General features: G+C 40.3%; 2 protein-coding genes across 4 annotated transcripts in view; one reads left to right on the forward strand and one right to left on the reverse strand.

Annotated features, from left to right (window-relative positions):
- FGGY (FGGY carbohydrate kinase domain containing) overlaps positions 1-26611 on the reverse strand; it is a 355269-nt gene that overhangs the window by 306758 nt on the left and 21900 nt on the right. The window lies entirely within an intron of this gene.
- On the forward strand, positions 488-2611 carry JUN (jun proto-oncogene). The gene has a single exon (XM_014939103.1). It carries the CDS (start codon positions 963-965, stop codon positions 1905-1907), a length of 945 nt encoding a protein of 314 aa, XP_014794589.1. The 5' UTR covers positions 488-962; the 3' UTR covers positions 1908-2611.

Raw genomic sequence — 26611 nt, forward strand, 5'->3', positions numbered from 1 at the left:
GGAACACGAGACACACCACAGGCCGGAGCGCGGCCCCGCCTCCTGTACCGGCCGAGAAAGACGCAAACGGTGGCGAAAACGAACGGGGAGAGGGCGACGGCTGTGCGTGGGAGGGCGGCGGCGGGAGGGGGCCGAGCGGCGGCGCCCCCGCCCCTCCGGCGGGCGGTTGGTACGTGGCCGTTGAGGAGGAGGAGGAGGAGGAGGAGGCGCCGGCGGCGGCCAACCCCGCGCGCGCTCGGGACGCGGTAACCAGATATTCAAAAACAATACGTCAGCCCACAATGCCCCGAGCCGCCGCCAGCATTACCTCATCCCACAAGGCCCCGCGCCCGCCCTGAGAAGCTTCTAGGGGCGGGGTGGCCATGGCGACCGGCTGATATGCACCGGGCCGGGCCAGCGGCCCGCCTCCCCCGGGAGAGGCGGCGGCAGCCAATGGGGAGCCCGCGGGGTGACATCATGGGCTATTTTTAGCGGGCTCCCGGTCGCTGATAAGTGAAGGGCTCCACGCCGGGAGCGGGCTCAGAGCGCGGGACGGGCGGGCAAAGCAGGCGTGCGAGGCGATTCCGCGGCCGCCGAGTGGAAGCGGGCGCAGCGAGCGCGGAGCCGGGGAGGGGAGAGGAAAAGTACTTAGTGGCGGCGGAGCCAGCGTCCCGGCCCCGCGGCGGCGGCAGCAGCGGTAGCAGCAGGAGAAGGAGGAGGAGAAGGGCGGCAAAGCGCCGCGCCGCCCCGCCAGGCCAGGCGGACTCGCAGCGCGGCGGCGGCGGCAAGGACCGCGGGCCCGGCCCGCGCCGGGAGGAGTCTCCGCGCCCCGGCGAGAAGAAGTAAGGCTCTGCTTTCTCCTTCTTCCCTCCCTGCGCGGCCGGGAGGGTTGGGGTGGCCGGGCGGAGCGGGGCGCTAAGCGGCGGCCGGGCAGCTTCTCCGCGCTGCCGCAGCTCCCGGCGCCACTCCGCGGACTCTGTTCTATGAGTGCAAAGATGGAGCCTACTTTCTACGAGGATGCCCTGAACGCCAGCTTCGTGCCGCCGGAGAGCGGCGGGGATGGATATAATAACGCCAAAGTGCTGAAGCAGAACATGACGCTGAACCTGTCCGACCCATCCAGCAACCTGAAGCCGCACCTGAGGAACAAGAACGCCGACATCCTCACCTCCCCCGACGTGGGACTCCTGAAACTGGCCTCGCCTGAGCTGGAGCGGCTCATCATCCAGTCCAGCAACGGGTTAATCACCACCACGCCGACCCCGACGCAGTTCCTCTGCCCCAAAAATGTCACCGACGAGCAAGAGGGGTTCGCGGAAGGCTTTGTGAGAGCCCTGGCGGAACTGCACAACCAGAACACCATGCCCAGCGTTACCTCCGCCGCTCAACCTGTTACCAGCGGCATGGCACCTGTGTCCTCCATGGCCGGCAACAGTAGTTTCAACACGAATTTGCACAGCGAGCCCCCGGTGTACGCCAATCTCAGCAACTTCAACCCCAACGCGCTCAACTCGGCACCCAACTACAACGCCAACAACATGGGCTACGCACCCCAGCATCACATAAACCCCCAGATGCCCGTGCAGCATCCCCGGCTTCAGGCTCTGAAAGAAGAGCCTCAGACTGTACCTGAAATGCCAGGGGAAACTCCTCCCCTCTCCCCTATTGACATGGAGTCGCAGGAGAGAATCAAAGCCGAGAGAAAACGCATGAGAAACAGAATTGCGGCGTCCAAATGCCGGAAAAGGAAGTTGGAACGGATTGCCAGGTTGGAAGAAAAAGTGAAAACTTTGAAAGCCCAGAACTCAGAGCTGGCATCCACTGCCAACATGCTCAGAGAACAGGTTGCACAGCTTAAGCAGAAGGTCATGAACCATGTCAACAGCGGGTGCCAGCTCATGCTAACACAACAGTTGCAAACGTTTTGAAGAGACTGTCTTCAATGAGAACTGTGATATTGTGGTATAACTGAAACAACAACAGCAAAAAACAACCCCCAAAGTGGCAGATGCATAAAGCTCACGGTAAAAAGCTGAGAGGCTGAGTCCTGCCTGTGCTCTGCAAAGCGCATGTGTGGAAAGACTGCTGAGCCTTCAGCTCGAGTTGGTAGCGAAAGCGGCCAGCACCGCTCCGAGAAGTGCTGTTCCTGCCCAGATGAGATGTCAGATCTTCGTTTAACATTGACCAAGACCTGCATGGACCTAACATTCGATGATCATTCAGTATTAAAGGTTAAAACTGCAATAGAAACTGTAGATTGCTTTATGTAGTATTCCTTAAGAAAAAAAAAAAAAACAAACAAACGTGGGAGGGAGGTTTGTGGGAGGCTGATAAACAAAACAAAAAAAAAGAACTATTCTGCCTGCCTTCAAGTAAATTGTGTATGTACATATCTTTTTTTATTTTATTTTATGAAAGTTGATTAATGTCAATAAACTACTTCATGACTTTGTAAGTTATTTTTATGTTGTTTATTTGGGCACTGCCCAGTATTGTTTGTAAATAAGAGGCTTTTTTTTAGCACTCTGAGTTTACCATTTGTAATAAAGTATAATTTTTTAATGTTTCTGTTTCTGGAAAAATTCTAGAAGGTTCTATTATATTTAAGAAAAAATAAAATAATTAAAATGCATTTCCCCCTCACACTTTTTTTTGGCTAGTACCTGAGTTGGGAAAATGCTCTTTGTGCTGAACTCTGAAGGGTAGGGATTATGTCAGACTTACTCTGTGACTACAGGCATGTCCTGGAGAAGGTGTGAGGAGAGGGAGAAGTTAGATCCTAATCACTGAACTAATAGAACTTTTTTTATTTTTCCTGAAGTTGTAGTTCCCAGTTGTAACCTGTCCGGCTTGCCTGCCATATCCTAGTGGCCCAGTTTAGATGGGTAACTTAGGGCAGGTTGTAGAGGGGTAGAAAGCCAGTGTATGAAATTGCTCCATAACTGGAGCAACTGACTGCTTGATCTGACATGCTTTTTATTAAATTTATGGCCTCAAGGAGGTAAGGCAAGTGATTGTATTTAAAAAAGACAAGATATTCTGTGGACTTTGAAAATAGAAATATTCACCTTTATGCCTGTGTCCCTTCCTAGGTAGGAGGTGATTCTTGTTTGTTGGTATTTATGACAGTGCTGCTGTCAATAGTAAAATAATTTTATAACCCTTTCCTGATATCGAAATCCTTTCCCTTGTGGGTGTCACTGTGGGTTCTAAACTCTTTAGCAATAGAAAAGCTGGGAAAACTGAACCTGTAGGAAATGAAAACAGCAACTTGTTGAAAAACAGCAACTCCTGTTGCTTGTTTTCAGCAACTTGCTGAAAAGAGCAACTTCTCTGGCACTTCCCATCTATTTCTTATAAAAGAATCTTGGATTTTAGTATAATGACAATATAAAGATATACCTGAGAAACATGCTGTTTAACTCATTGTGGGAGGAGAATTACTATATTAGGATTTTCAACACTGTACCCAATTGATTTCATTTCATAAGCATATATTTGAAGGGAGACTGGATGCTTTCCTGCTTGCTGTTTAGAGCCAACCAACTAAGAGGAAATAGATGCTAACAAAAGACAGCCAAAAATATTATATAATATTATTAGTGAATGTTAATGTTTTAGAGCATGTCTTTAAAAATGTCTTTTTTTCCTTAAAATAGGAATAAGCATAACTTTAATTGAAGTGACAGTCTTGTTAAAGGTCACTTCACAAGATGACTAGATAAGTGGATATGTACACCTTAACAAAATGATACCCTGAAACTTACAACTGACAGGAAGCACAGAAGTATCTTTCCTCTATTCTGCCTCCCTTCCCCCCCCGAGACTGTATCCATTTTATCATATGAAGGGTTGTTTTAGTGTTTAAAATATGGTAATATGGTGCTCTCCTGCCATCATCATAATCCAAGTGTCAAGGTGGGCGCTATTTAGGTGGTGTTTGCTGCTGTCAGAGGAATACAATTGTAATAACACCAACCAACCAAAGGGTTACTAGGAGGATACTGGAGTTTGCCAAGAGTACATTTTGCTGATGTCAGCAACCCGGAAGGTAAGTTGATTTTGACCATATGTAGGAATAGACAGCAGAGGGATAATACACAGCACTGCTGGGTGTGGTTTTACAGGGATTTAGCAAGTGCCAACTAGCAAAATAAGCAGGGCAAGGAGATTAATTACATGCAAAGGTGCATGTTTAACTCTCAACAGCGCTGGGCTGTGGAATAGACGTTACTAGCAAGCATTTTGCTTAATCACCTAATTACGTAAAAAATAAATACATTATATAAAATACTATGTTAATTAAACACAGCTGAGTGACAGTCTGCTCCACCCTATCCTAATACGCACACACAGACATTTAGCGTTGCAGTTATGTGTTTTTTCTCTCAAGTAAGACTTTTCTGTAGCACAGGCAAAAAAAGTTACTGAGTAATAGCACTGCTCTTTCCCTGGGCATCGTCAGACAGGTTGGTTTCTGTGACACCAGTTACTCGATCGGGTCCAGCTCAGGAGGTACTGGTGTCCAGTCAGAGAACCTACCATCAAGCAAGGTGTTTTTTAGTGCCAGTTATGCAGCTTCACAAGGAGAAGGGCGGTGATTTAGATGAACCTTTTCTTTGGTCACCCATTTGGATAAGGATCAGGCCTAAAACAGGGCAAAGTTTATATTCCCTCCACCTGTTTTGTAAACGGTGTGGTGGGCTGTGAGCCTGTTGCTATCTGGTTTCCTTCAGCGTAGATTAAAATTCAGCACTCTTAGTATATTACTAGATCACTTGATCAATATGCACAACTGTAATGAAAGACGTGCGTGCATGTGTATGTGGTGAAATGCAAAGTTTTAACACTAACTTAACTGCCAAGACTAAAATTGCCTAATGCGCTATGTGCCTGACTTCTATAAGGAATAGTCAGTTCTCCCCGAGATTCAGAGAGAAACTCTTTTTGTTGCCCCAGCTGTACTCACAAGGGAATATTTTGCAAATAACAGCATTGTGAACATGTATTTTGTTTGGCTGTGAGTGTTGTCAACGGATTCAGGAAGTGAAGTCAGAAAAAGGCAGGGTTTCAAACAGTGCAGGCTACACAGAAATGCCTAGGCAAAGAGCCTCTAATCAGAACAACATGTTTGGGACGCAGAAATATTAATTAGAATTTGGGTCCATACTAAAACCAACAAAACCCTCACACTTCTATCCCATGAACAAAAGTGAGCTACAAGGAGTGGGGGGGGTTGACCATGATTACTCACTGAATAATCTTAAATCCAAAATACATGTCATTACAGAAATAACAGTAACAATCTAAATTATTTTCAGTGGGAAAGAGTAACATACCAGCCAGTTTCAACCTCAGAACACAGTGGAGTCCCCATCCTTGAATCACCTACATCTCCGTAGGTCTAAAAAACACTGACCTCGAAACATGGCACTTTAAATACCAGCCTAAGGCAGCACATACCCGTTTAACAATGAAGTCTAGCCACCAAGAGATGGCTTACTTTTCCATTTTATAGGAAGCTGACAAGAAATACAGATAATCTCTCTGCAAACCTATGTAAAAAATGACCGACAGTTCTGTCCCAAGCAGAAGCCTAAGAAATCAATTATAATAATTACCTTCTGAAAAAGTAAACAAGTACATTGCTGCGTACGCATTAACGATCTTATCCCCACAACTCTTCAGGAAGCAAAGAATCTAACTTAGGGACACCCAGGTTGCTGCAGAGCAGGCTGACATCACTTCTCTAGTATCCCACAGCACGGATGGACACTGCACAGTGGAGTATGGAGCCTGAACCGGCAGCAACACTGGAAGTTGTGGATGTGGATCGGCACAGAGCTCTGAGGGAATAACCCTGACCCGGGCTCCAGGGTTATTAGCCTGGGCAGCATTACTGGACAGTGTGGAGGCAGATGGAGCAGCTCAGGCTGGAACAAGCTTGGAGCACACCACAGAGTGCGGTGTGTACCGTGTCCATGAGAAGTACAAGGCAGAACTGAAAAAAATGAACACTTATCTTTAATATCAAGCCTCACGCTTTCTCTGTTCTGCATCTCCCTACCCCTGTTCCCAAGACTTAGGTATAACAGCGTGGAGTTACCCACATCAAGAAACTAAAACCAGTTCAGGCAAAGTTTGCTGTGTAGAAAAAAACATTGCAAACATTGTAAGTGAACACAAAATATTGCTAACAGGCAGATGGACAGCAAGGGAATAATATTTGAAATTACCATATACACAAACCCATTATGAAAGAGAATATACCTTAGTAACATTGAGCCTTAGCTTAGGGACAGAGAGAAGGAAGGCAGCATTAGCTTTCTAACCAAAGAAAAGGAAAATTCAAAATGTAGGTGGTTTGTTCTTTAGGAAGGTAGTTCTTCCAGAGAAGTGCTAGAATTACACACCAGTGACTGGTGGCAATCCTAACACGCATATACATTATTGTTAACATGGCCATTACAATATATCCTCTGAACAGAGAACGGTGCTTCTTACAAAGAAAACGCGTAGAAAGTCATTGTATAATTTACCGTGAAAGCCTCTGACTACTTAAAACAGTTTTAGAGTGGCTTTGCACAGCAGGGCCCTCTTTTCCAATTTTGCACATTATTCTTTGCAGTACATTTTTGTTAAGGAACAATGGAACTACAAAAATCAAATTAGATGTTCATCACGGTCCCTTCTGTCCTAAAACATTCTGAAATACTAGAAACACAGTTACAATGGGGAAGAATGGCTTTTTTAGAAGTTAATTAAATACTGAAAACTGCTAATTTTCCTGTTTATAGAGTAACAACAGACATTAGGGGAAAACAAAACAAAAACAGAATTCAGAAAAAATGAGTAAAGTAACCTATTTTTGAAATCTCATCCAGAAGTTGATAGGTTACAACTGACCTGATTAATCCAAATCTCTATAAAATACCTAGAAACTGACTCTGTAAACAAAAGTGGAAGAAGAACTAATATTTCTTCTCCTCTGTCTCACAACTATTTTGTGTTTCAAGTCTTGTTTTCTCCAAGCAATCATTTGGTTGATTCCTTAAACAAAAGGACTAGCGACTTGCTAGAAATTCCTCAGAACTGTGAACTTTGTTCCTTATTCTCTTTTAAATTAAAATGAATTCCTGTGAAACCTGGCAGCATAATAACACCAAAGATGTGGGAAACAGGACACAATTCCAGCAGATGGAGCTCAAAAGCAAACAGTCCTGGAACAAGCTGCACAGATGCCTGCAACAGGAGCCTTTGCTCAGATGGTGTAGCAGCCAGAAAAGTCTTCAGACGAAACCCTCTATCATGCAAGTGTACTAAAAAAAGATTAGTTTTAATAGCTTCCTCGAATTCTTAAAATAATCACTGCAATGAGTAGGGAGATCCTGCATCACTTCAATCATAGAATAACTGCAGTTATTTCAGAGGATTCTAAGGGTTCAAAACCAAGCATCCATGGGTATTTTTCTGAATTCTCATCTGAGATGATGAATTAGTGGGGATGACTTTTAGATGCCTACTGTTATCATGCCTTTCATGCCTTTAGTCTCTGATAACTAGTCATGAAAACATGCAGATACAGGCATAATCCAGGCAATATTGCTATCTAAAATCACAGAGCCATTCACCTAGCACTCATATTGCAAAGAGATGTGTCTAGTTTGGGTCCCCTTAACACAAAAAATACATTGAGATGCTGGAGTCCAGAGAAGGGCAACAAAGCCGGTCATGGGTCTGGAGCACAAGTCTTATGAGGAGAAGCTGAGGGAGCTGGGGGTGTTCATCCTGGAGAAAAGGAGACTGAGGGGAGACCTTCTCACTCTCTACAATTACCTGAAAAGAAGGGTGTAGCAAGGTGGGGATTGGTCTCTCCTCCCAAGTCACAGGCGATAGGACAAGAGGAAATGGCCTCAAGTTGCGCCAGGGGAGGTTCAGTGAATATTAGGAAAAATTTTTACACTGAAAGGGTTATTAAGCACTGGAATGGGCTGCCCAGGGAAGTGGTTGAGGCACCATCACTGGAGGTATTTAAAAGACAGGTTGACACAGTGCTTAGTGACATGGTTTAGTGATGGGGTTTTTTTATCAAAGTTAGGCTGATGGTTGGACTAGATGATCTTAAAGGTCTCTTCCAACCTAGACAATTCTATGAGATAAGTTTAGAATCTTCCCTGAATGGACTACTGGTAGGTTTAAAAGCATGGCCTAGCTACCAAAATTGAAGCCTACCTATTTAAAGTGATGCAATTCTCAAAGCTGCTGACTTCTGTGTGACCACAAATCAAAGCAGCTTAAGAATTATGAAAAGTTCATTTTCATTTGTGTCCAAAAGTACTTCTAGAACTTTTAACAGTAGTAAAATTTGTGAGTTGCTGCACCCAGCTTGCAGGCTCTGGTGGTTGTTTTATTTTCACGTTGAGAAGTTGAACACAAAAAGTTTCTTTTTAAATCAAGCTGTAGCACTTTAAAGATCGAGCTCAGGATTTATTCAGTTTAACTTCTGACATCTGAGTTATCTAGCTTAGGAGGCAGCACAGGTTCTGCTTATGGTTAACAAAAAAGAACAGGCCTCTTCAGAGAGTAATTTGGGTAAACTGAATTGCTAACTGGAAGTGCCTATGCCTCAGCAGTCTGCCTTTTTTTAACTCCAGTTAGTTTCTAGTCAGATAGGATGAAACCAGGGTGTAATGATTATCTGATTAGAATCAGGAGACACTTCCTTTTACTAAAAAGAAATGTTCTGCAAATATCCACCACGTGTTAGTGATGAACAAATTTCCATATGCAGGGCTTTATTCTACTGCATCATATATATAATGTACACTCTTTTTTATCTATAGAAACACTAAGGTACCCCCAAACATTAACTGTTCAAAACTCCTTAGAAGAAGTCACAAAAAGCAAGACTTACTATGAACCCTCCAGTGGTGTCTCAGGGCCCCAGTCAAGATATGATCCTTATCATGCAAAATAATCACCAAGTGTCTGACCCAAATCTCTGAAAGGGAGAAAAAGAACCCAAATTCTCAAGGCAAAATCCTTCTCTAGATTTCTTGTTGGATTTGCTATCACACAGGTTGTCCGTTCTCCCTGCTTCCTGACCAAGTGCTTTTATAAGCAAAATTACATAAAACCCATGAAAAGCTGTACAGTAAGTAGAGCTGACTTCAGGACTGGCAGCACAAGAGCTTACCGTTTATCTACAGCAAGGTTACAGACCAAAGTTAGCCCTTGAAAAGTTAACAGCAAAGTTTCCTTCTTTAAATGATGGAATGTAAACAGCATTTAGTGATCTTTGCCCAGGCCCCTTTTTCTTGAACCAGAGGTTTCTAACCAGTATCTTTCCACTGTGGCACCGCAGGTAGCAGCACATCTTTGTCTGATTTCCCACTATGGGAGTTTCCAGGACTGCGACCTGTGAAAAGGCAAGCTGCTTTTCTCTGTGCAGATTAATCAATGCTTTTAATACATTAGTTTGGTTAGAGATTTCTGAATGTTATTTCCCACTCCTGCACCCCCAAAACCACCTAAGCTTGGTACATTTATGGAAGTGCCCCTGACTAAGCGTCACAACTACTGACAGCTTTTGCTTCTGTGTAATTCTGCAAAAGTAACAGTAAAGTTAACCCATTTGATTCTTTCTCAAAATACTGACTGATAGGTAGCAAAAGGTAGCACAAGTCCTAAATATATAGTCCTGGATATACCAGTGTTGAAAATCAGGCCACTGATAGATATTGAGAAGAAAAGATGTTTAAGAATCATAGTATCTTCTTATGTTGTCAGAATTTCCAAAGAAAATGAGCAAGGGCAAAACATTTTGTCCCAAGAGACTTTTTTTCTTATCAGGAATTTACTTAGCTTCAGACCAAACTTTTGTTTTCGTAAGAGTTCCATGGCTCTAGCTTTTTAAAACTGATTGTTTCAAACTGGTACCCAATCTTACTTTACTGATTTTATATGGGGCCTTGCTGCATGACCTCAGGCAGCTTTAGCTGGGGTGTTTTAAGAAGCTACCAAGAAAGCAGTTCAGGTTTACGTGCCAGTCTGTGGGCTGCAGTAGCTGAACAGTTGGCCACTACTGCTCCAAGGGCTGGTGCTGCCAGGCGAGCACTGACAGATCCACCTCCTGGCCTGAGGCGGCTCAGCTTTGATGTGTGTAAGCAGGTTTTTCACATTGGTGCCAGCCTAAGCAGCCACCTTTTCCCTCCTCCTTTGCCTCTTCTTTTCCACTCCCTCATTTGTGCTGTAGCACTTTTGGGAACATTGCAGGACACTTATTTTAATCTGCATTGCTTCCCTTATTCAGTTAACCACACAGCTCTACAAACACCTGAAATAATGGGGGGGCAATAGAAGAGGTGGAACATAAATGCAGGTACAAACAGTAGGGAATGTGGCTTCTTCTAAAAGAAATGCTCACCAGCAATCTTCAAATTACCAGAGATTGAGTCAGAACACTTAAATTCATTCTTCCCGATTTAAATTACACTACAAAAATGCCCAGGCAGATTTTGCACCAGTTTTACTAACTTAATTTGAATTCACACTTTTGGTTAAACAAGCTCAACGTCCCATATGGACAAACCTATAAAACGTGGTTTGACTTTCACAGTGAACATTTTTTGTGCACCCATTAACTTGAACAAGAACTGTGAGTCCTTAGTATACCTGCTTATGAAACTGTTTTTGTTAGATGGCTAACTTTATGCATGTATATTTCAAATTATTTAAGAGGGCAGTGAGGTTATTATTCAAAATCTTATAAATGGAATTTCTTGCACATGTTCCTGATATTGGCTTCTATGTCTGTTTTGAATTTACTTACAAAACCCACCAGCACACCCAAAATTAGTTTCAAGCTGTTTCCTTGGCCCCCTCTGTTCACTGTGTTATCATTCTTATGTGCAGAAATTGCTCCTGTGTTTTCAACGGGACAGGAAATGCCAGACTGGCAATATAAGAAAGGCTTGGGTTTTAACTTAATGTTAACTGTTGTTGCTTCCATGCTTATGAGTTGAATGTGGCAACTTTGTTAACAGAATGCTCTCCCCGTCAGTAGCAGCAATATCTATTTGCTACTATCAAATCAATTACATTCCCAATCAAACGCCAAAGGTAACAATGACAAAGTATGGTGACAAAAGCAACAAATTAATGAGCCGGGGAATGAACCATCGCATCAAGTTATTCCTTTTCTGTTAGAAACAGCTCAATGCCCAAATCTGTTGCAAATTAGGACACCAGCAGTTAAGAGGAAGACCGGTGCTGCCTGATTTTCTGTAGCCTTTCTAATGGTACTCTCTCCTGAAATTTAGTTCTAGATGTTTTGACACATCCACGGAGTCCAATCAAAGGAAAAGCTAATGTTAACCCCTTTGGGAACACATTGCCCACCACAGAACAGAAGCGCAGGCCCATCAATCTGTGAAAGCATTTTAGTAACGATCTCACTCTTTCCCTGCTGCTTTAGGAGTCTAAATTCCATGGTGGCAGTAATGTTCTGAGGGCATCAAGAAGAAATAAAACTCCTTGTCTTGTACAACTGTATAAAAGCAGGAACAAGCAAGATCTAGCAATTAACATACAAAAATAAATGCAGATTCCTCAGTGTTTCTGGGGTTCAGCTGACACCACATCAGGCAATAGCACAATAAGTAACAAATCTGAGTTCAAATCCCACCTACAGCTTTACATGGGGAGCTACTTCGTAGTCCCACACCCGATTCTCTGTAACTCCTGGTTGTGTGAGGCACAAGGGAGATCTATGGTGCAGAAGGCAAGTGCTGAACTTAATTCTCCTTCTTCCAGGCAGTCCAGGTCTTGGCTTAAAAAATAAAACCAAAAAGCCCCAAATCAAATAACTGTGTTCTGGTCTAAATCCTCCCCCCCTTCATTTAGATCTTCAGAATAATACTGACTCCACAGAGACCTACACTCTGATTTAAATGACTCTATGACTCCACGAGTCTGTAAGTTAAAGAAGAGAAGTTTTATAAGTATAGGTTGAAAACAAACAGAAACTCCCCGTGTAACCAGTAAAAATTATCACTGTTGCCGACGCAACCAAAAATGATTATTTATAATGATGAAGCTCCAAAAATATACGAAAGGCTCTTGAAATTTATTAGAAGAGTCAGAACAAAAGTAGACCTCTCAAATACTGAGAAATTTTAATGGCTTTCTACTTCTTTCATTGTCATCCATCAGTATTTGCATAATCTAAAGCCTGTCACCTATGAACAATGATATATTAAAAGGTATTTTAATTAATTTATTAAACTGTATTATACTATATTTAAACATTGCTGTATTTCGATCTAAAAGTGGAGTACTATGATTCACAGCATTACAAAACCTATGATTCTTTAAGTTCATGTCCCTGATATATGCTTGCCATGCCTAACATCAGAAGCCTCATCCTAATCTTGAACTTAGCTATTATTTGATACTTTATGCTCTAGGATTCCTTCCTTAAGTCTGAAACCTTAATTTAAGACAGCTGTTCCAGAGTAACTCAACATGTGTGGGATCTTCCCACTAAATGAAAATGATAACTAGCATTTTTGTTTTTTTAAAGAGATACCATGTCTGATGGGGAATGGTTCCTTTTAACTAAAGACAAAGAAACTATCAAAGTTGGTTCATCCATGTAATATAAAAATAAACCTGTGCAACACAGCTGCATGTGTTGTTTTCATGCCTTGACCATGTTATGGTTTAATTTATAAAGTTATACTGGCTTTTCTAGTTTTCCATTTTTACTGAGCTACACAGGTTTTTTTGATGCTGATAATTAACACGTGAATATGAATATATTTGCCCTTTCAGCATCATGGTACAAGTCTGTTCTTCAAGGCAGTAACATACTGCTGATCCTGAAGCTCATGTCCAGTAAATGCTCCTCTGAGCACAGCAGTCCCACTGCCATGCAGAGACTATTACCATAGCACCTAAAGTACACAGGAAGTGCTGTCTGTGGGAACCTGCTATTCTGCCTCACTTTTATCCAAGACAGTGTGTATATCAAGAACAGAGAATGAATATAGATGATACACTTAACTCAAATTTTTGCCTCTGCCAATTGCTTATTAGGTTACTTGACAGTGATGGCCACCTTTCTAATGACAGCTGCAGAAGAGGATGGGTGACAGGTCTCTACTGTCCCTTCCCTAAGGTCACACATTGATGGAAGTGTCCCGTGCCACAACACTGTGCCGTGCATCTGCTGAGCCGGATACACATATCCCAGCTACTGTCCCTTCTCTGGGAGCGGTGGGGGCAGAAGGGTGGGAAGGGAATGGGTTAAACAACACGAGATTTTTTTCTTCCAATTAATTCTATTCTGAATAGCATACATTGAACACTGTTGGTGGTCATGGGGGAGGGTGTATACATACACATATATCTATAGAATGCTACTGGTAAGTTATTAAAATACAGAAAATTTTAGCGTTGAAATATATAGTTTTTCAATACCATTTCGATCACAAGAAAATGTGAAACGGGCTCTAGAAAAAAGCACCACCCTATCCGATTCAATGGCATGTAAAGGGTTAAAAATCAATGCGTATTTAAAAGTAACACAATGTTTTCCTGTAAACTCCTTCTATGGTATGATCTAGGGGAAGGTCCAACTTAAGTGCTGGATGTTCATACAGGATTTCCTATGACTAATGCTGTCAGCATTCAAAACTTTTAATTTAAAATGTGGGCGTTATACACAGATAGGAAATTTTACCATTTAAAATTTCTTATTCGAAAATGAATGGAAATTACTCTGATTTTCAGATTCATTTGCTGTACGTGGAATGATAGCATAAAATAAGGAAGTCACTAAGTGGCATATGCTGGGATTGCCTGCCAAGCTTTTACACAAGTCTTTTATATCTGGATAGGATTCACAGGAAGCTTGTACAGGAAGGCCTTTTCCTTCCTTATTTTTGAAAAGCTTTGTTGGATGGAAAGTATGCCAGTGAGTAAAAGAGGGGAAGGGGGAACAAACTACCATCCTGGTGGTTTTGGTGCCAATCCATGCAAAACTGAAAGGCACATCTAGATAACATTAATCTAGATAACCTGTTGTAAAATAATCTAACAAAAAGCAAGCCTATAAAGTGCAAAAGACATTTAAGATTTTTATTTTAAAGATTCAAAAAGAACGTCATGCAAGTACCAAGCAAAACCAGTATGGAATGTGCAAATCTGAGATGTAATTTGCTACTATTAAGCTAAATTTGCCAGTATTTCTGGCAAGCACGCCATGGCCATCTATACTCTTCAGTAGGTTTGCTCTGAATTCTATTGCAAGCTCTGGCTGCTTCACATACATTTTAAATAGTGATATTTTATTGAATTAAACATGAAGGTGCTAATAAAACTTGAGCTGTCACTACAATATCCCTTCTTTCATTTCTTAATGTCATGTTGATCCCATTTTCATGATGTTATATTAACTTTTAGCTGAAACTAAGCTTGCCCTATGTCTTGTGACACAAGGGAAAAAGTAGGTTGATTCTATACTTAATCTCTTCACTTATTGTAGCTAATGCACTGCACAAGTACTTGTTAAAAATTGCTATTCTTTCCTTAATCTGGGTCTCCTAAAATCCCTAGTGAGTATATATTACTATTCTGTATACTATTATGCTGTACATGTTGAGCCAAAGAGTATGCTTCACTGGGAATAACAACAGCAAAAAATATACCTACAGGTAGACTACAGTGGGTTCAGATGCCTCTTCAGCATCTTCCCTGTCACCTGGCAGCAGTCCCAGAAGTCTCAGAGAATACAATTTAATCCTGAGAGTCTTGTAAACCCAGAACTCCTCTTTAGGCCAGGGAAAAAGAAAAAATAAAACAACAAACCCAAACCAAACAAACCAAAAAACAAAAGCAAAACGAAAACACAAACCAAAGAAAAAGCCCCAAACCTTAAAAACTCTCTAAAATAGGGAATGCTTCTACTGCACAGCAAAGGAGACAGAAGTTGTAAATGAGTGAGTTTGATGATAGAGGAACACTGGTGGACTCAAAAAGGCATCAGGTAGTAATATTCAGAGGATGAAGAGGAAAGTAGTACAGGGGACAATAGAAGACATCAAAAGCATTAGAAAGAATGACTGAAAAGCATGCAGCTTTTCTAAAGACTGTTGGTGAAGGTGTGCAGTTCTCTCCAGCTGGACATCACAGTATGAAAGCTGTTATTAAAAAAAAAAAAAAGGATGCTGGTATAATGAGTCAAGCTTGTGCTTTGTTCACAGAGTAGCTACAGCACAGGTAACAACCATATGTATTCATCTGCTGTGAGAAAAGGCATTCCTAGGGGAAAGAAAATCCATGCTGATGTGTTTTCATTGCTCCTGTGACCAAAGCTAGTTTAAAAAAACAAACAAAACCAAAACTCTTTATGCAGCAAACATTTCTCTTCTCACAGTGCAGACTGAAAAAGTAAGGAATAAGAGTTAGTTCCAGGGATGGAGAATAGAGAAGTTTGAAATGAAAGCTCTGGTTCAGATGAGACTGCACATGATTTGCAAAGCGATGGAAACTGAGGGGGCAGCTAGGTCATGCCTTTCCCCTGCTGCATGAATCACTCTTTGAATGGAAATTTGAGTAGGAAGACATAATGGCTTGGGAACAAAGAGAGCTGCTGGAATATCACAGGTGCAGCTGAACAGAGAAGGATGTTTTGGGATATGCCAAGGAAAGCAAACACCATGAATCTGGAGGAGTTGTCAGAACTTTGTGATTTAGGGAGCTATCCAAATCAACAAGGGTACTTCTCATGGAGTCAAACAGACAGGAAAATAGCCAAGGTCCAGATTCAGTGCTCCAATTAACCAATTCCTTAATGCTAAAGTATAATTCAGAAAAAGACAGGAGGTGCTAACGTCCTACTCAGTTTCTGCGAGTCAAGCTTACACTCCACCGAGGCACCTCTCTATAGACAGACATATAATTACAGAGTTTGCTGAATTGGAACTAATGTGAGGTAGAGGAATCCAGATCCTGACAAACAAGAGGACACACACATTCTGGGGGAACCAAAAGAGCCAGTCAAAGCCAGAGGATTCAAACAGAAGACAGAGGAAGTTGTCAGAACTGGAAAGAGGAGATAATGTGAAACAATCAACTCTATCTGCCCCAGAAGACCATCTAGCAGTGAGAAATACTGTGACACTCAACAAAAGGTACTCACCAAATTACAGAATTGTGAACAGATTAAAACATGAATAATAAATAAATAATTACACGCCTATGATTTTCTAGCATTGCTATGGTAGGAAAATGAATCTTCATTTTGATGTACAGCAAATATAAACTGAATGCAACTCAAAATACATGAGGATTTTAACTAACTAGTTGATCAGGATGGAGTACAACTGAATGATAATGAAGGTAAGTAGGAAAAAAAACACAAATGCCTATGATTTTCTAGCATTACTATGCTAGGAAAATGAATCTTCATGTACAGCAAATACAAACTGAATGCAACTCAAAATACATGAGGATCGCCTATGATTTTCTAGCATTGCTATGGTAGGAAAATGAATCTTCATTTTGATGTACAGCAAATATAAACTGAATGCAACTCAAAATACATGAGGATTTTAACTAGTTGATCAGGATGGAGTACAACTGAATGATAATGAAGGTAAGTAGGAAGAAAAAACCAAACCAAACGAAATACGCTAAATGCTTCCATATCTTTTCCCAGAACAGGGAACAAAGAAATACCAATTTTATTTTTTTTAAAAAATGTGGTTACAAGCAAGCCTCTTGAGCAATTTGAATTGTCTAAAGACTAGGGAAGTGCTTTAGATAGGGAGATTTAAATAGAATAGTGAAGATGAACTGGTGATAGATATCTGAATAGCAAGACAAATAGAATTTAAGTGAAAGATATATTGTAGCCATTTAATATGCAATAAATGAAATCAACTTACTATTTCTCTAAATATAGAATTCTAAACAAAGAAAAAGTGATGAAGATAAGCTAAAGCAGCATGCCAAGCAGTCTCCCTCCCTCTCCAAGAGCAGGGAACGCAGGAACCATTCTCAAGGTAAACAGAGAGACAAACAAGAAACAAAGCTAGAATATTAAGGAAAAAAAATAAATAAGGCTTATGGAGGCCTGAAACGACAGCTGCGGAGAAGGCAAAAGATGCAGAGAATCTTCTCTGATGTACTACAAGAAGTCTATCAGGAAGACCAATCAGACTCAGCCAGGCCCAACTGCTTCAATCGCTCTCCAACAGGTTTAAAGAGGGAATTAACTGAGCCCCTGTTCACTACTATCTGCTACTTGCAAGACCACAGTACCTTCTTGCTGCTGGTGATGTTACTGGAAACTAAAGCTTACCATTGCTAACTCAGAAAACATACTGCGTATAATCACAGAGTAATTATAACCTAGTTTTTTCTTACCAGAATTAAAAAAAAAATGATATTGTTTTCCACATTGAATTGAAATAAGTTTTCAATTTCTTCAAGTTCAGAAAAAAAACCAGCTATGGAACAGAAATAAATGGGTTTGAAAATTATTTTGACATAATAAATAAAATTTATATACATTTTACTGTAAATGGATTCCTCAGAGAGGGCAAAATTTCAAAGTGCGTGTGTGGAGACTTCATTAGCAAGACATTGTTTAGGTAAATGTCTGTACTATGTCTGATGTTTGATATCTAACTGCAATAACTTAATAAATAATAGCAATTAAAACTGGTTTATGATGTGGCAAAACATTATTTCCTTTCAAAGTCACTATAGTCTCTAGTCATATCTACAGCATTTTATAATCAGTAAGAACAAAAGTCAGACTAGTTTTTCACAAATTACTCTACATCTACAAAGGAAACTTGGCCAAGAGGCTTCTGTGGGAGACCCAGTGGCCCTACCACATTCACCTTCTGGGAGTAATGCTGCCAGTGAGGTTACCTTGCTGAGTGCAGGGGGTGTAAGGAGGATCTTGGTATTCAATAGTTAAAAAACCTCTATATAGTATTTCCTTCTGTAAGATTTCACTGACACAGTGTATGTTCCTGACTCAAAACCACAAGGGCTTGTTTGGTTTAAAATGAAAAAAAAAAATCTGCCCGTTTTGGAGAAAAACCCTGGCCCTCTCTCCATTTGGTTTTGCTGATCCTTGAAGCTGCCTCAGCAGTTAGTAACTTAATACTTTTACATCATTTACATTTTATGCTAATGCTATGAGGGCTAGCATTTTGCCATACCTGCTTTCTATTAGCGTTGGTCTGAAAGGACACATTTAAACCTCTTAAATTATAAGACAATAATCATGACACTGATACAACTTTAAGCCAGTGAACTGGAAAATGGTATCTCCTCATTAGTAAAATCAGTATTAGTGTCCAGGTTTAGTCAATAGATTAACAGGCAAATTAGTTCTTAAATTCAAATTAAGCTTATGACAGCAAAGACTTCTGCAGAATAAATATTTATAGAAACAAGTAAATAGTAATACGTATTACTTAGACACAAAAATTGTAATATTACCTTTTTTTTACTTTGCATTATGAAAATTGCAATAACTATATATAAAAATATAATATATAAAAAATATAAATATAATATTTATAATGAGATATATGTAATAAATATATATCTCATCATACCACCACTAACATTTTTTCTGTTTGTTTCAATCCAACTTTTATTTTGTTATGTTCTGGAACAAGAACATTGCTTTTCCTTAGTTCTGTGAAACTACATTAGAAAGCTTTTATCCCTTCTACCTCCATTATGTAGCTTCTCAAAAAACTATCTGGCAAGTAAGTCCATGAAGAACTTTGGAAAAATACTTTAATTATTCAAAAACCTCAGTTGCAAAAAAAAAAAAAAAAATGGTTTCTAAGTAGCTTGGTCACTCTTCTTAAACTTCACTAATATATGTGTAAAACAATCCTGATCTTCACTTTGGCTGAGTTCTGTACATTAAGCCTTGTTCCTACAGTTCCATCCAGACAGACAGCCTGCTCTATCAGCATTTACAGACATCAGGTACACTCTGCAGATGTGTATTATCCACTTATAATTACCCCAAGTGGGGAACATCATAAAAGTACACTCTAATCTTCAGAAAAAAGAACATTTTGCATTGCATGGGTGCAGTGCTTAACAGGATCTTAATATTTTAATACTTGAGTAAATAGTACTATAGTGTTGGGATAACATTGTGACTAGTATTGGAAATAGAATAAAATACCTGAATTATTGTGTCAGCTGTTGTATGACAGTATTTTGAAAGCATCCATGAAGAGGGGACAAGGCTAGGAGCTGTGCCTCCTGCAAGCACAGGGCCTGGCCCAGGACTCTACAGGGTGAGTTACAGAGAGGGGAAGATGGGACCCCCCCTGTGCTCCTCTGAGGTGCAAAAGGTGAGACTTTACAGATCAGCCTTCCCCTCCCTCCAGCAGCCCCTGCTCAGGCCCCTGATGGTACAGGTTCTGTGTGTGCCAGTGCCACTCAGAGGATGGCATTACTCTAGGGAACACCTCAGATTTAAATACCAGCCAGGGTAGAGATTTCTCAGCACCAGGAAGGCCCCAAGCCTACTCTCTACAGAACTATGACTAACACAAAGATCACTCGGTGCCAAAGCTCCCCTTTTGACTTCCCTAATTTACTACAGTTAATCTTTAGGCAGAACTAAGCACTACATTTTGTCTCTCTTGCAGACATTCTGACTAGTCAGATTCTCTTCCAGTCTTATAATAAGTCAAGTACACTCTAATCATCTTCATGAACACTTCTAACACTGCTGTGTCTCAATCAAGCTATACCCAAATATAGTTCAACCTCAGCCAGTGAGGCCACACTTAGATTTCTGGTTATCCAAGGCAAAGCTTTATTCCTGAGCCATGTTTATTAATGAGAATGCCTTGATTACCCAGATATATTTCTCCATCCCTCATGATGTTTAGATAATGATGTTGGCTTTATCATCTCTTACAGACTAGTTATTCTGCAGCAAGATATGTTCCCAATAAACAGCTGGCATTACTGCAAACAATTGTCTTAAATGAAAATTAAAGTACACATTAGAAATACATAAAAATATGTGTAGAAATACACATAAAAATATCACGGTGAGTGAAACCGTGTTACTAATGTTTGGCTTTCCATCAATTTTATCAAGAAAATGCCCTAGAGAACACAAGCAGTTACTGGAAGTCATTCAGTTGCATTCCATGCCGTTTCAGCAGAAGACAGTAAGCCCTGCTGCAGCTGGTTGGGAAAGCCTCGGTGGAGAAATGGTGACCTCTGCAGGTTCCTCACTCCCACGGCCACACCACCTCACGTGTTCCTTTGACAACGTGCAAGGTGCAAGTTTGGGTTGCTTTCATCTTCGAGAAATTAAAATAGAGAAAATTAAATGTATATTTGATGATGACATAGCAACATGAAATAAGCTAGAAAACACAGGCACGTGTTAATTTCAGAAATAAATGTTCATCTTTGAAAAGTCAGAAAACAATACTTCAAAGGACAAAAACTTCAAAGCGCTCTCTAACTTCAAAGCACTGCACCAACATTAATAAACACTTAGGACTTGTCTGTGAGGTAGAAAAAAATTTCCTTTTTTAATGCTTGTGTAAACAGGGCTCAGAGATTAAGTGATTTGCCCAAGGACACAAGTTAGTAGCAAAACTGAGATTGCACGTCAGAAATAACTGGCTAAAGACTCCCAGCTACAGCGGGGTTAAAGCAGTTCCCTATATGGACACGTATTCTGCAGAGGCCAAAATAGAGATCTTTCCTATCAATAGCATCACCTGCCCTTTTAAAGGCCTGCTCTAAACTCGCCCATGTTGGTTTCAGCTGATATCCCCCCACAAAGTCAGTGCCGAGTGTACACAAGTCTATCTGAATTAAGGTAATCTTAGATATACAGTCTCACTTCCACATTTAACAATGACACTAGAGCTCAGGTGGTCTACGTGGAGATTTTCAGTATCTCTGTGTCATAAGAACCTACTCACTACAGGCTTCTTGACAACCCACAATTAAAATACAATTAGCACACCTAATTAGCACATGGCGTGAAGTTTCTCTGACGACACTATTGAAGCTGAACCTGCACTAGTACTGATCGGAATTTTCTACTAAGTCCTCATAGAGGAAAATATAAAATTTCCTTAATGCATATAAGCTGATGTGCTGTATAGCCATACTGCTGAACACAGAGATCCTTAGGGTTATCATCTGACAAAGACAGAAGCAAACCCCACCATTTTCCCTTAGAAATAACCCAATAAGGAACAGTCCTTGGATACGTGGAGCTAAAGACACCAGCAGAAATTAAACACACCTTAGAAGTACTTAGCAAGAAAAAAAAAAATCACTTTATGCCCCTTAGACAACAAATAAATGTAAAAGATAAAAAAGCAAGCCAAGGATTCGCCTCTTCTCTCTCCAATTTCTTTTCTTTCTTAGATCTTTAGTAATATTAAGTTTTGCTGTTCTTATTTTAAATGGAGAAGTTCCTGGTGATCCTATGCATATGTGGCCTCTTGCAGTTAATTAAAGGAGAAGAGGTGTGGAACCTTAATATATTTCCCTTCTCTAAAAATTTATACATTGAATAACTAGAGTTAATAAGTTTAAAAGATACAAACAAAAAGCATGTTTCAAATAGCCAATTATGAATCTCTTTGCTTCTCAACTGTTTGGGTTTTTATTCTTTTTTTAAAGTCATTGTTAGAACAAAGGCTTAATTCTAAAAGTAGTTTAAAATACTAATTAAAAAATAAAGGCTTTTAAAACATAATTTTGACAAATGAATCCATAAAACAAGCTTCCAAAATTTTCTTGTCAAATGTGATTCTTGTTTTAAGAGAGAATTTCTTCCTGTTACATATACATAATGAAGAATTTTTTTAAAAAAATTATCCATAATTATATTTTGAAGACAATGATTTGCATCTAGTAACAAGTAATTTGCTGCATAGTATTTTCCCAAAACAAAGTCCCACAGTGGCTCTGAAAGAGATGCTGTCTGCATATATTGTTCAAATGTTCCTCCTCAAGGCCAGTTAGGAGTACTGCACCCTTTCATTTCTCCTGTTTATGAACAAAATTTCTGTATTCAGCACACTAGGAAATTACTGCCCCACTATTAACACTCTTAAAGAATATAACAATTTCTGGTTTCAAATTTTAAATTTTTCAATTCCAAAAAAACCTTGTGCTGTCTATGTTAAGGGTACTGCTCGGCACTCATTAAACATTTTCCGTTGCTAGAACACAAAACTTTCCTGGGAGGTTAATCGAGTATGACTGTCTCTATTTTGCATGGAAACAATAATAAGGATGACACAAAGGTCTCATCTCACCAAACTGTAAGTAAGGACCATCGATTTACTCCAGACACGGACAGATCTTCACTACTTTGTTAAATCAAATCTGAAAACCAAATCATTTGCAGATCACAGACCAAGTCTTTAGCAGATTTGGGAACAGGATTCAGACCTCCTGACTCCTACAATAAACCATAGTTTTCTGTGCTATGTGTTAGCAATCATTAACTAAATGACAAAGGTTTTGCTGGTCTTGGTGTAGTGCCCTTCTTTGCATTTCAGAGGAATTACTGGGCTCTTAAATTGGCTGTCAAATTTGCTGACTTGGTAACTGGCTGGCTCACAAAATATATATTAAAAGTCTTGCCTTTCCCAGCTATTCCTCCAATAAATCTTGGTTTTTAATAGAACAGGCTTTGAGATCTTGCTTATAAAACTAAAGTAAATAGAAAAAAATTAAAAATCATATCAGTCACATTGCACATACTATTAAAGAAAATACACAGAAAGGCAGCAAGACCCAAAAGAAAGGGCGCTCAACTAGGAAACAGATGGCAAAATTTCCCATTTGCTTAAATAAGGTCAAGTTTCAGCTTTTCAGTTCATTTTACTTCTAGCTCCTACCGAACTCTGTAATCTCAATTTCTCTCTCAATTGGTTTCAAAATGCGTAGATGATTATTATTTTATTTCCTTCTCTCCATAAGAAATTTTAACACCAATAAGTTAAATTAATTACAGCTAGATTCAAAGGTCCTGCATCCATATTGAAGACTATACATATTCACAGATTTGAAGCTCTATTTAATTATGCTTTAAATGCTGAATACGGAATCACACGCCTTGATCCACCTCACGTAAAAGAATTAAGTTCCAGACAGACTCCAGGTTACGGCAGGAATTACAAGCTAAATAGCCTTTAAATTAAATATACCTCATAGACTGAAGTTGTAACTCATACTAGAAAGGCTGGATCACTTTTTATAACTAGCTGCTTACACAGTTTATTTTTATCTAGGTCTTTATGTTTTTATTTCATTACATTATAGGGCTTTCACCTACGTAGCTGGCAATGTGTACTCCTTCATTTAAGATCATACAGGGTATGTAATCACGGCAACAGTAACTATGCTGTGGATTTTCTTTTGTCATGTTTAATAGCCTGGTCATTTAGGCACCTACAAAAACAGCTTGGCCAGAGGAACAGGGGAACTCGATAAACAAATATCTTCTATTGAAATATTAGCTTCACAAAAGCATTTTTTTCTCCCTAGAGAATCTGGAAGAAGTCTTCCAAGTGGAGTATCTTTACATATCACAGATTTTTGTTTTGTTATTAAACTTCACCTGTTGCTAAGGAAGAACAGAGAAGATCAAAGGACTTCTAACAACTAGAAAACCAAAGGTGAGGGAGTTTTGATTTCTTTCTCATTCTTTAAAGATTTATCACTGAACTACAACGGTTGCTGCTTCATAGTTCTATGAAAAGAGTGTGTGAATGATGTGATCCTGCTTTGCTATTTCATATTTGACCTCAAACATCAAACAATAGCTCAATTCACTTTTGGATTATCAACATGATCATGCATTCAACGAGCCTGTTTACAAATCCATACGCAATTGAAGTCCTAAAGACTAAAAAACAAGAGCTAGTAGAAGGCATAAACGACCCGGACCATCTTCTGAACTGGCTGATAGACAATGGTATTTTTACCCCAGAAAAAAAGATGGTCATGAGTTTCTACAGGACAAGAACAGAAAAGAACTCTCGAGTTTTAGACATACTAATTTCGCAAGGTGAACGAGCCTGCAGGCTCTTTTTTTACCCATGTCTAAAGCAAGTGGAGCCAAAACTTTACAGCAAGATAAGAAAATATGTCAGTGAAGTAAATGAAAGCATTGGAGATGCTAGAAGACAATTGGTAGGATATTTACTCGAAAAAGACAAGGTTTGGTTTGAAAATAACAGTGAAAAGCACCAGGAAAAAGACAGTCCTAGAAGAAAAAAGCAGGGACGGGCTATTAAGAAGAAAGAAAAAGAAACTCAACTTTCAAGAGCAGCAAAACCTAGAAATGATCATTCTGATATCAGCATTTTTGATGCAGTTGCTAAAGGCTGTCTTTCCGAGTTAGAGAAAACATTGAGAGATAACGATATCAATGCACTAAACTCTTCAAGTGAAACACTTCTGCATGTTGCAGCCGCTAACGGACACCTAGCCATTATGGAATATTTGATCAGCAAAGGTGCAAAGATAGATGTGAAGGACAAGAAAGGAAGAACACCACTGCACAGGGCTGCTGAGAATGGCCACGGAGACGCAGTGAAAGTGCTTCTCCGATGTGGTGCTTGTATGTACAGTTTGGATACAGAAGGCAAAACACCACTTCACCTGGCCGCAGAGAGCAACCACAGTCATATACTGAAGATGGTCCTGAAAGAAGAGGAAAGAAGCTACAGGAACCAACACAACTTCTTGCACATGACAGCTCTTAAAGATGAGAGCAGTCTGGCAAAAATGCTTTTAAAGGCTGGTGCCTCCATTGATGGAAAGAATGAGAGAGGGCAGACTGCCCTTAGTTATGCTGTTTCTCTGGGTTCTGAAAATACTGCAAAAGTACTGCTAGAAGCTGGAGCCAGTGTTGATTACAACATGGTCGAAAGAGCCTTCAACAGCAACCACCCATCCATCTGCAAAATACTGCTAGAATATGCTAAAGATTTGTCATCTGACATAATGGAGTTGGCTCTTTTTAGAGCTGTACAGAAAAACCTGCCTGGCGTTGTAGCAGCTTTAATTGACAGAGGTGCAGATATAAACGCCTGCAATGAAATGCAGTACACTCCTTTACTCCTGGCGTGTGAAACAGGCAAAGCTGAATCAGCAGAAGTTCTACTTGAAAAGGGAGCAAACTTTGGAATAAAGACTCCAGCTTCAGACACAGCTTTGCACTTGGCAGTTCAAGCTGGGGCTGCTCCCATCGCAAATCTGCTCCTGCGCAAAGGGATGGAAGTCAACCTCGTGAACCAAAGCCATGAAACCCCGCTCCATGTCGCTGCACTTCATAATAAAGGGGCATTAGTTGGTCTTTTGGTTAATGCTGGAGCCAAAATTAATGCTGTCACTAAAGAGCTTGTTACTCCCCTGCATATTGCAAGCCAAAGAGGTCACGCTGATGTGGCCCAAGAGCTGCTGCGCCACAAAGCCGATGTTAATGCTAAGGACAAGCAGTCAAAGTCCCCTTTACATTTTGCTGCTGAAAGGGGAGACAAACCAATGGTGGAGATGCTTCTGAAGGCCAATGCTGACCCCAACACACAAGACAAGGAGAAAAAGACTCCCCTGCACATTGCAGCTGTGAGAGGAGACCTTGCTATGATGAAAGCTCTGTTAGCTAAAAAAGGAAGATTTGGAGCTAAGGACATGGATGGCTGTACTCCGATGCACTATGCAGCCATCAAGGGAAACACAGAGATTGTAAAAATCCTTCTGACATCAGGGAATAATAAAAATATTGATGATAGAAACGTTTGGAGAAAGACTGCCCTGCATATTGCGGCAGAACATGGGCACAGCGACTTGATAAATCTGTTACTGAGCTACGGGGCAGCCATTAATGCCTTAGACAGCAGCAAGGATACTCCGCTGCACTGTGCCTGCAAGGCTGGCCGTTTCAATGCTGCATATTCCCTCGTAAACTGGTCACAAGGAGAAAAAGCCAACTTGCTAGCTGCTAATAGTCTCAAAAAGACCCCACTGCAAGTAGCAGAATTTAATAAAACAGAAAATCAGGCTCAAATTGTAACACTTTTGAAAAAGAAAATGCTAATGACAAAATGAAGACGTAAAGAAAAAACTTGTAAATTTAAATGCAGAATTGACTTTTAATGAAATTTGGATAGTGCTGTTGCCCAGAATGATTGAGAATTATGTTAGGGCAGGAAGAATTAAGTCAGCCATAAAAGGTAGCCATGGAAAAAAAGGCTAATAAAGACACTATTAAACTTCTAAGCATTGATTAGTCTTTTGCTTCTCTCACAACTCTCCTACTTGGAAGCTATTTAAAAAATCCCAATCTTAAACACATTGTGTATGTTCTCCTTTGAAGAAAAAAAAAAAAAAGATAGAAAACAACCTTTAATTTATCTGTGAATATTAGTCTGCATGGATAGCCTGGCTAAGCACTGCTTGGTAAAATTCCATTTTTAAAAAGCCATCTATTATGAATAAGGAGACACTCGTATCCTCGAGGATATAGAGCATAGAGATGTTGGAGTAGATAATGCTAGTTTTGTTTAGCTTA

This window comes from Calidris pugnax, unplaced genomic scaffold (genome assembly GCF_001431845.1).
Source record: "Calidris pugnax isolate Ruff unplaced genomic scaffold, ASM143184v1 scaffold18, whole genome shotgun sequence".
Lineage (NCBI taxonomy): Eukaryota > Metazoa > Chordata > Aves > Charadriiformes > Scolopacidae > Calidris > Calidris pugnax.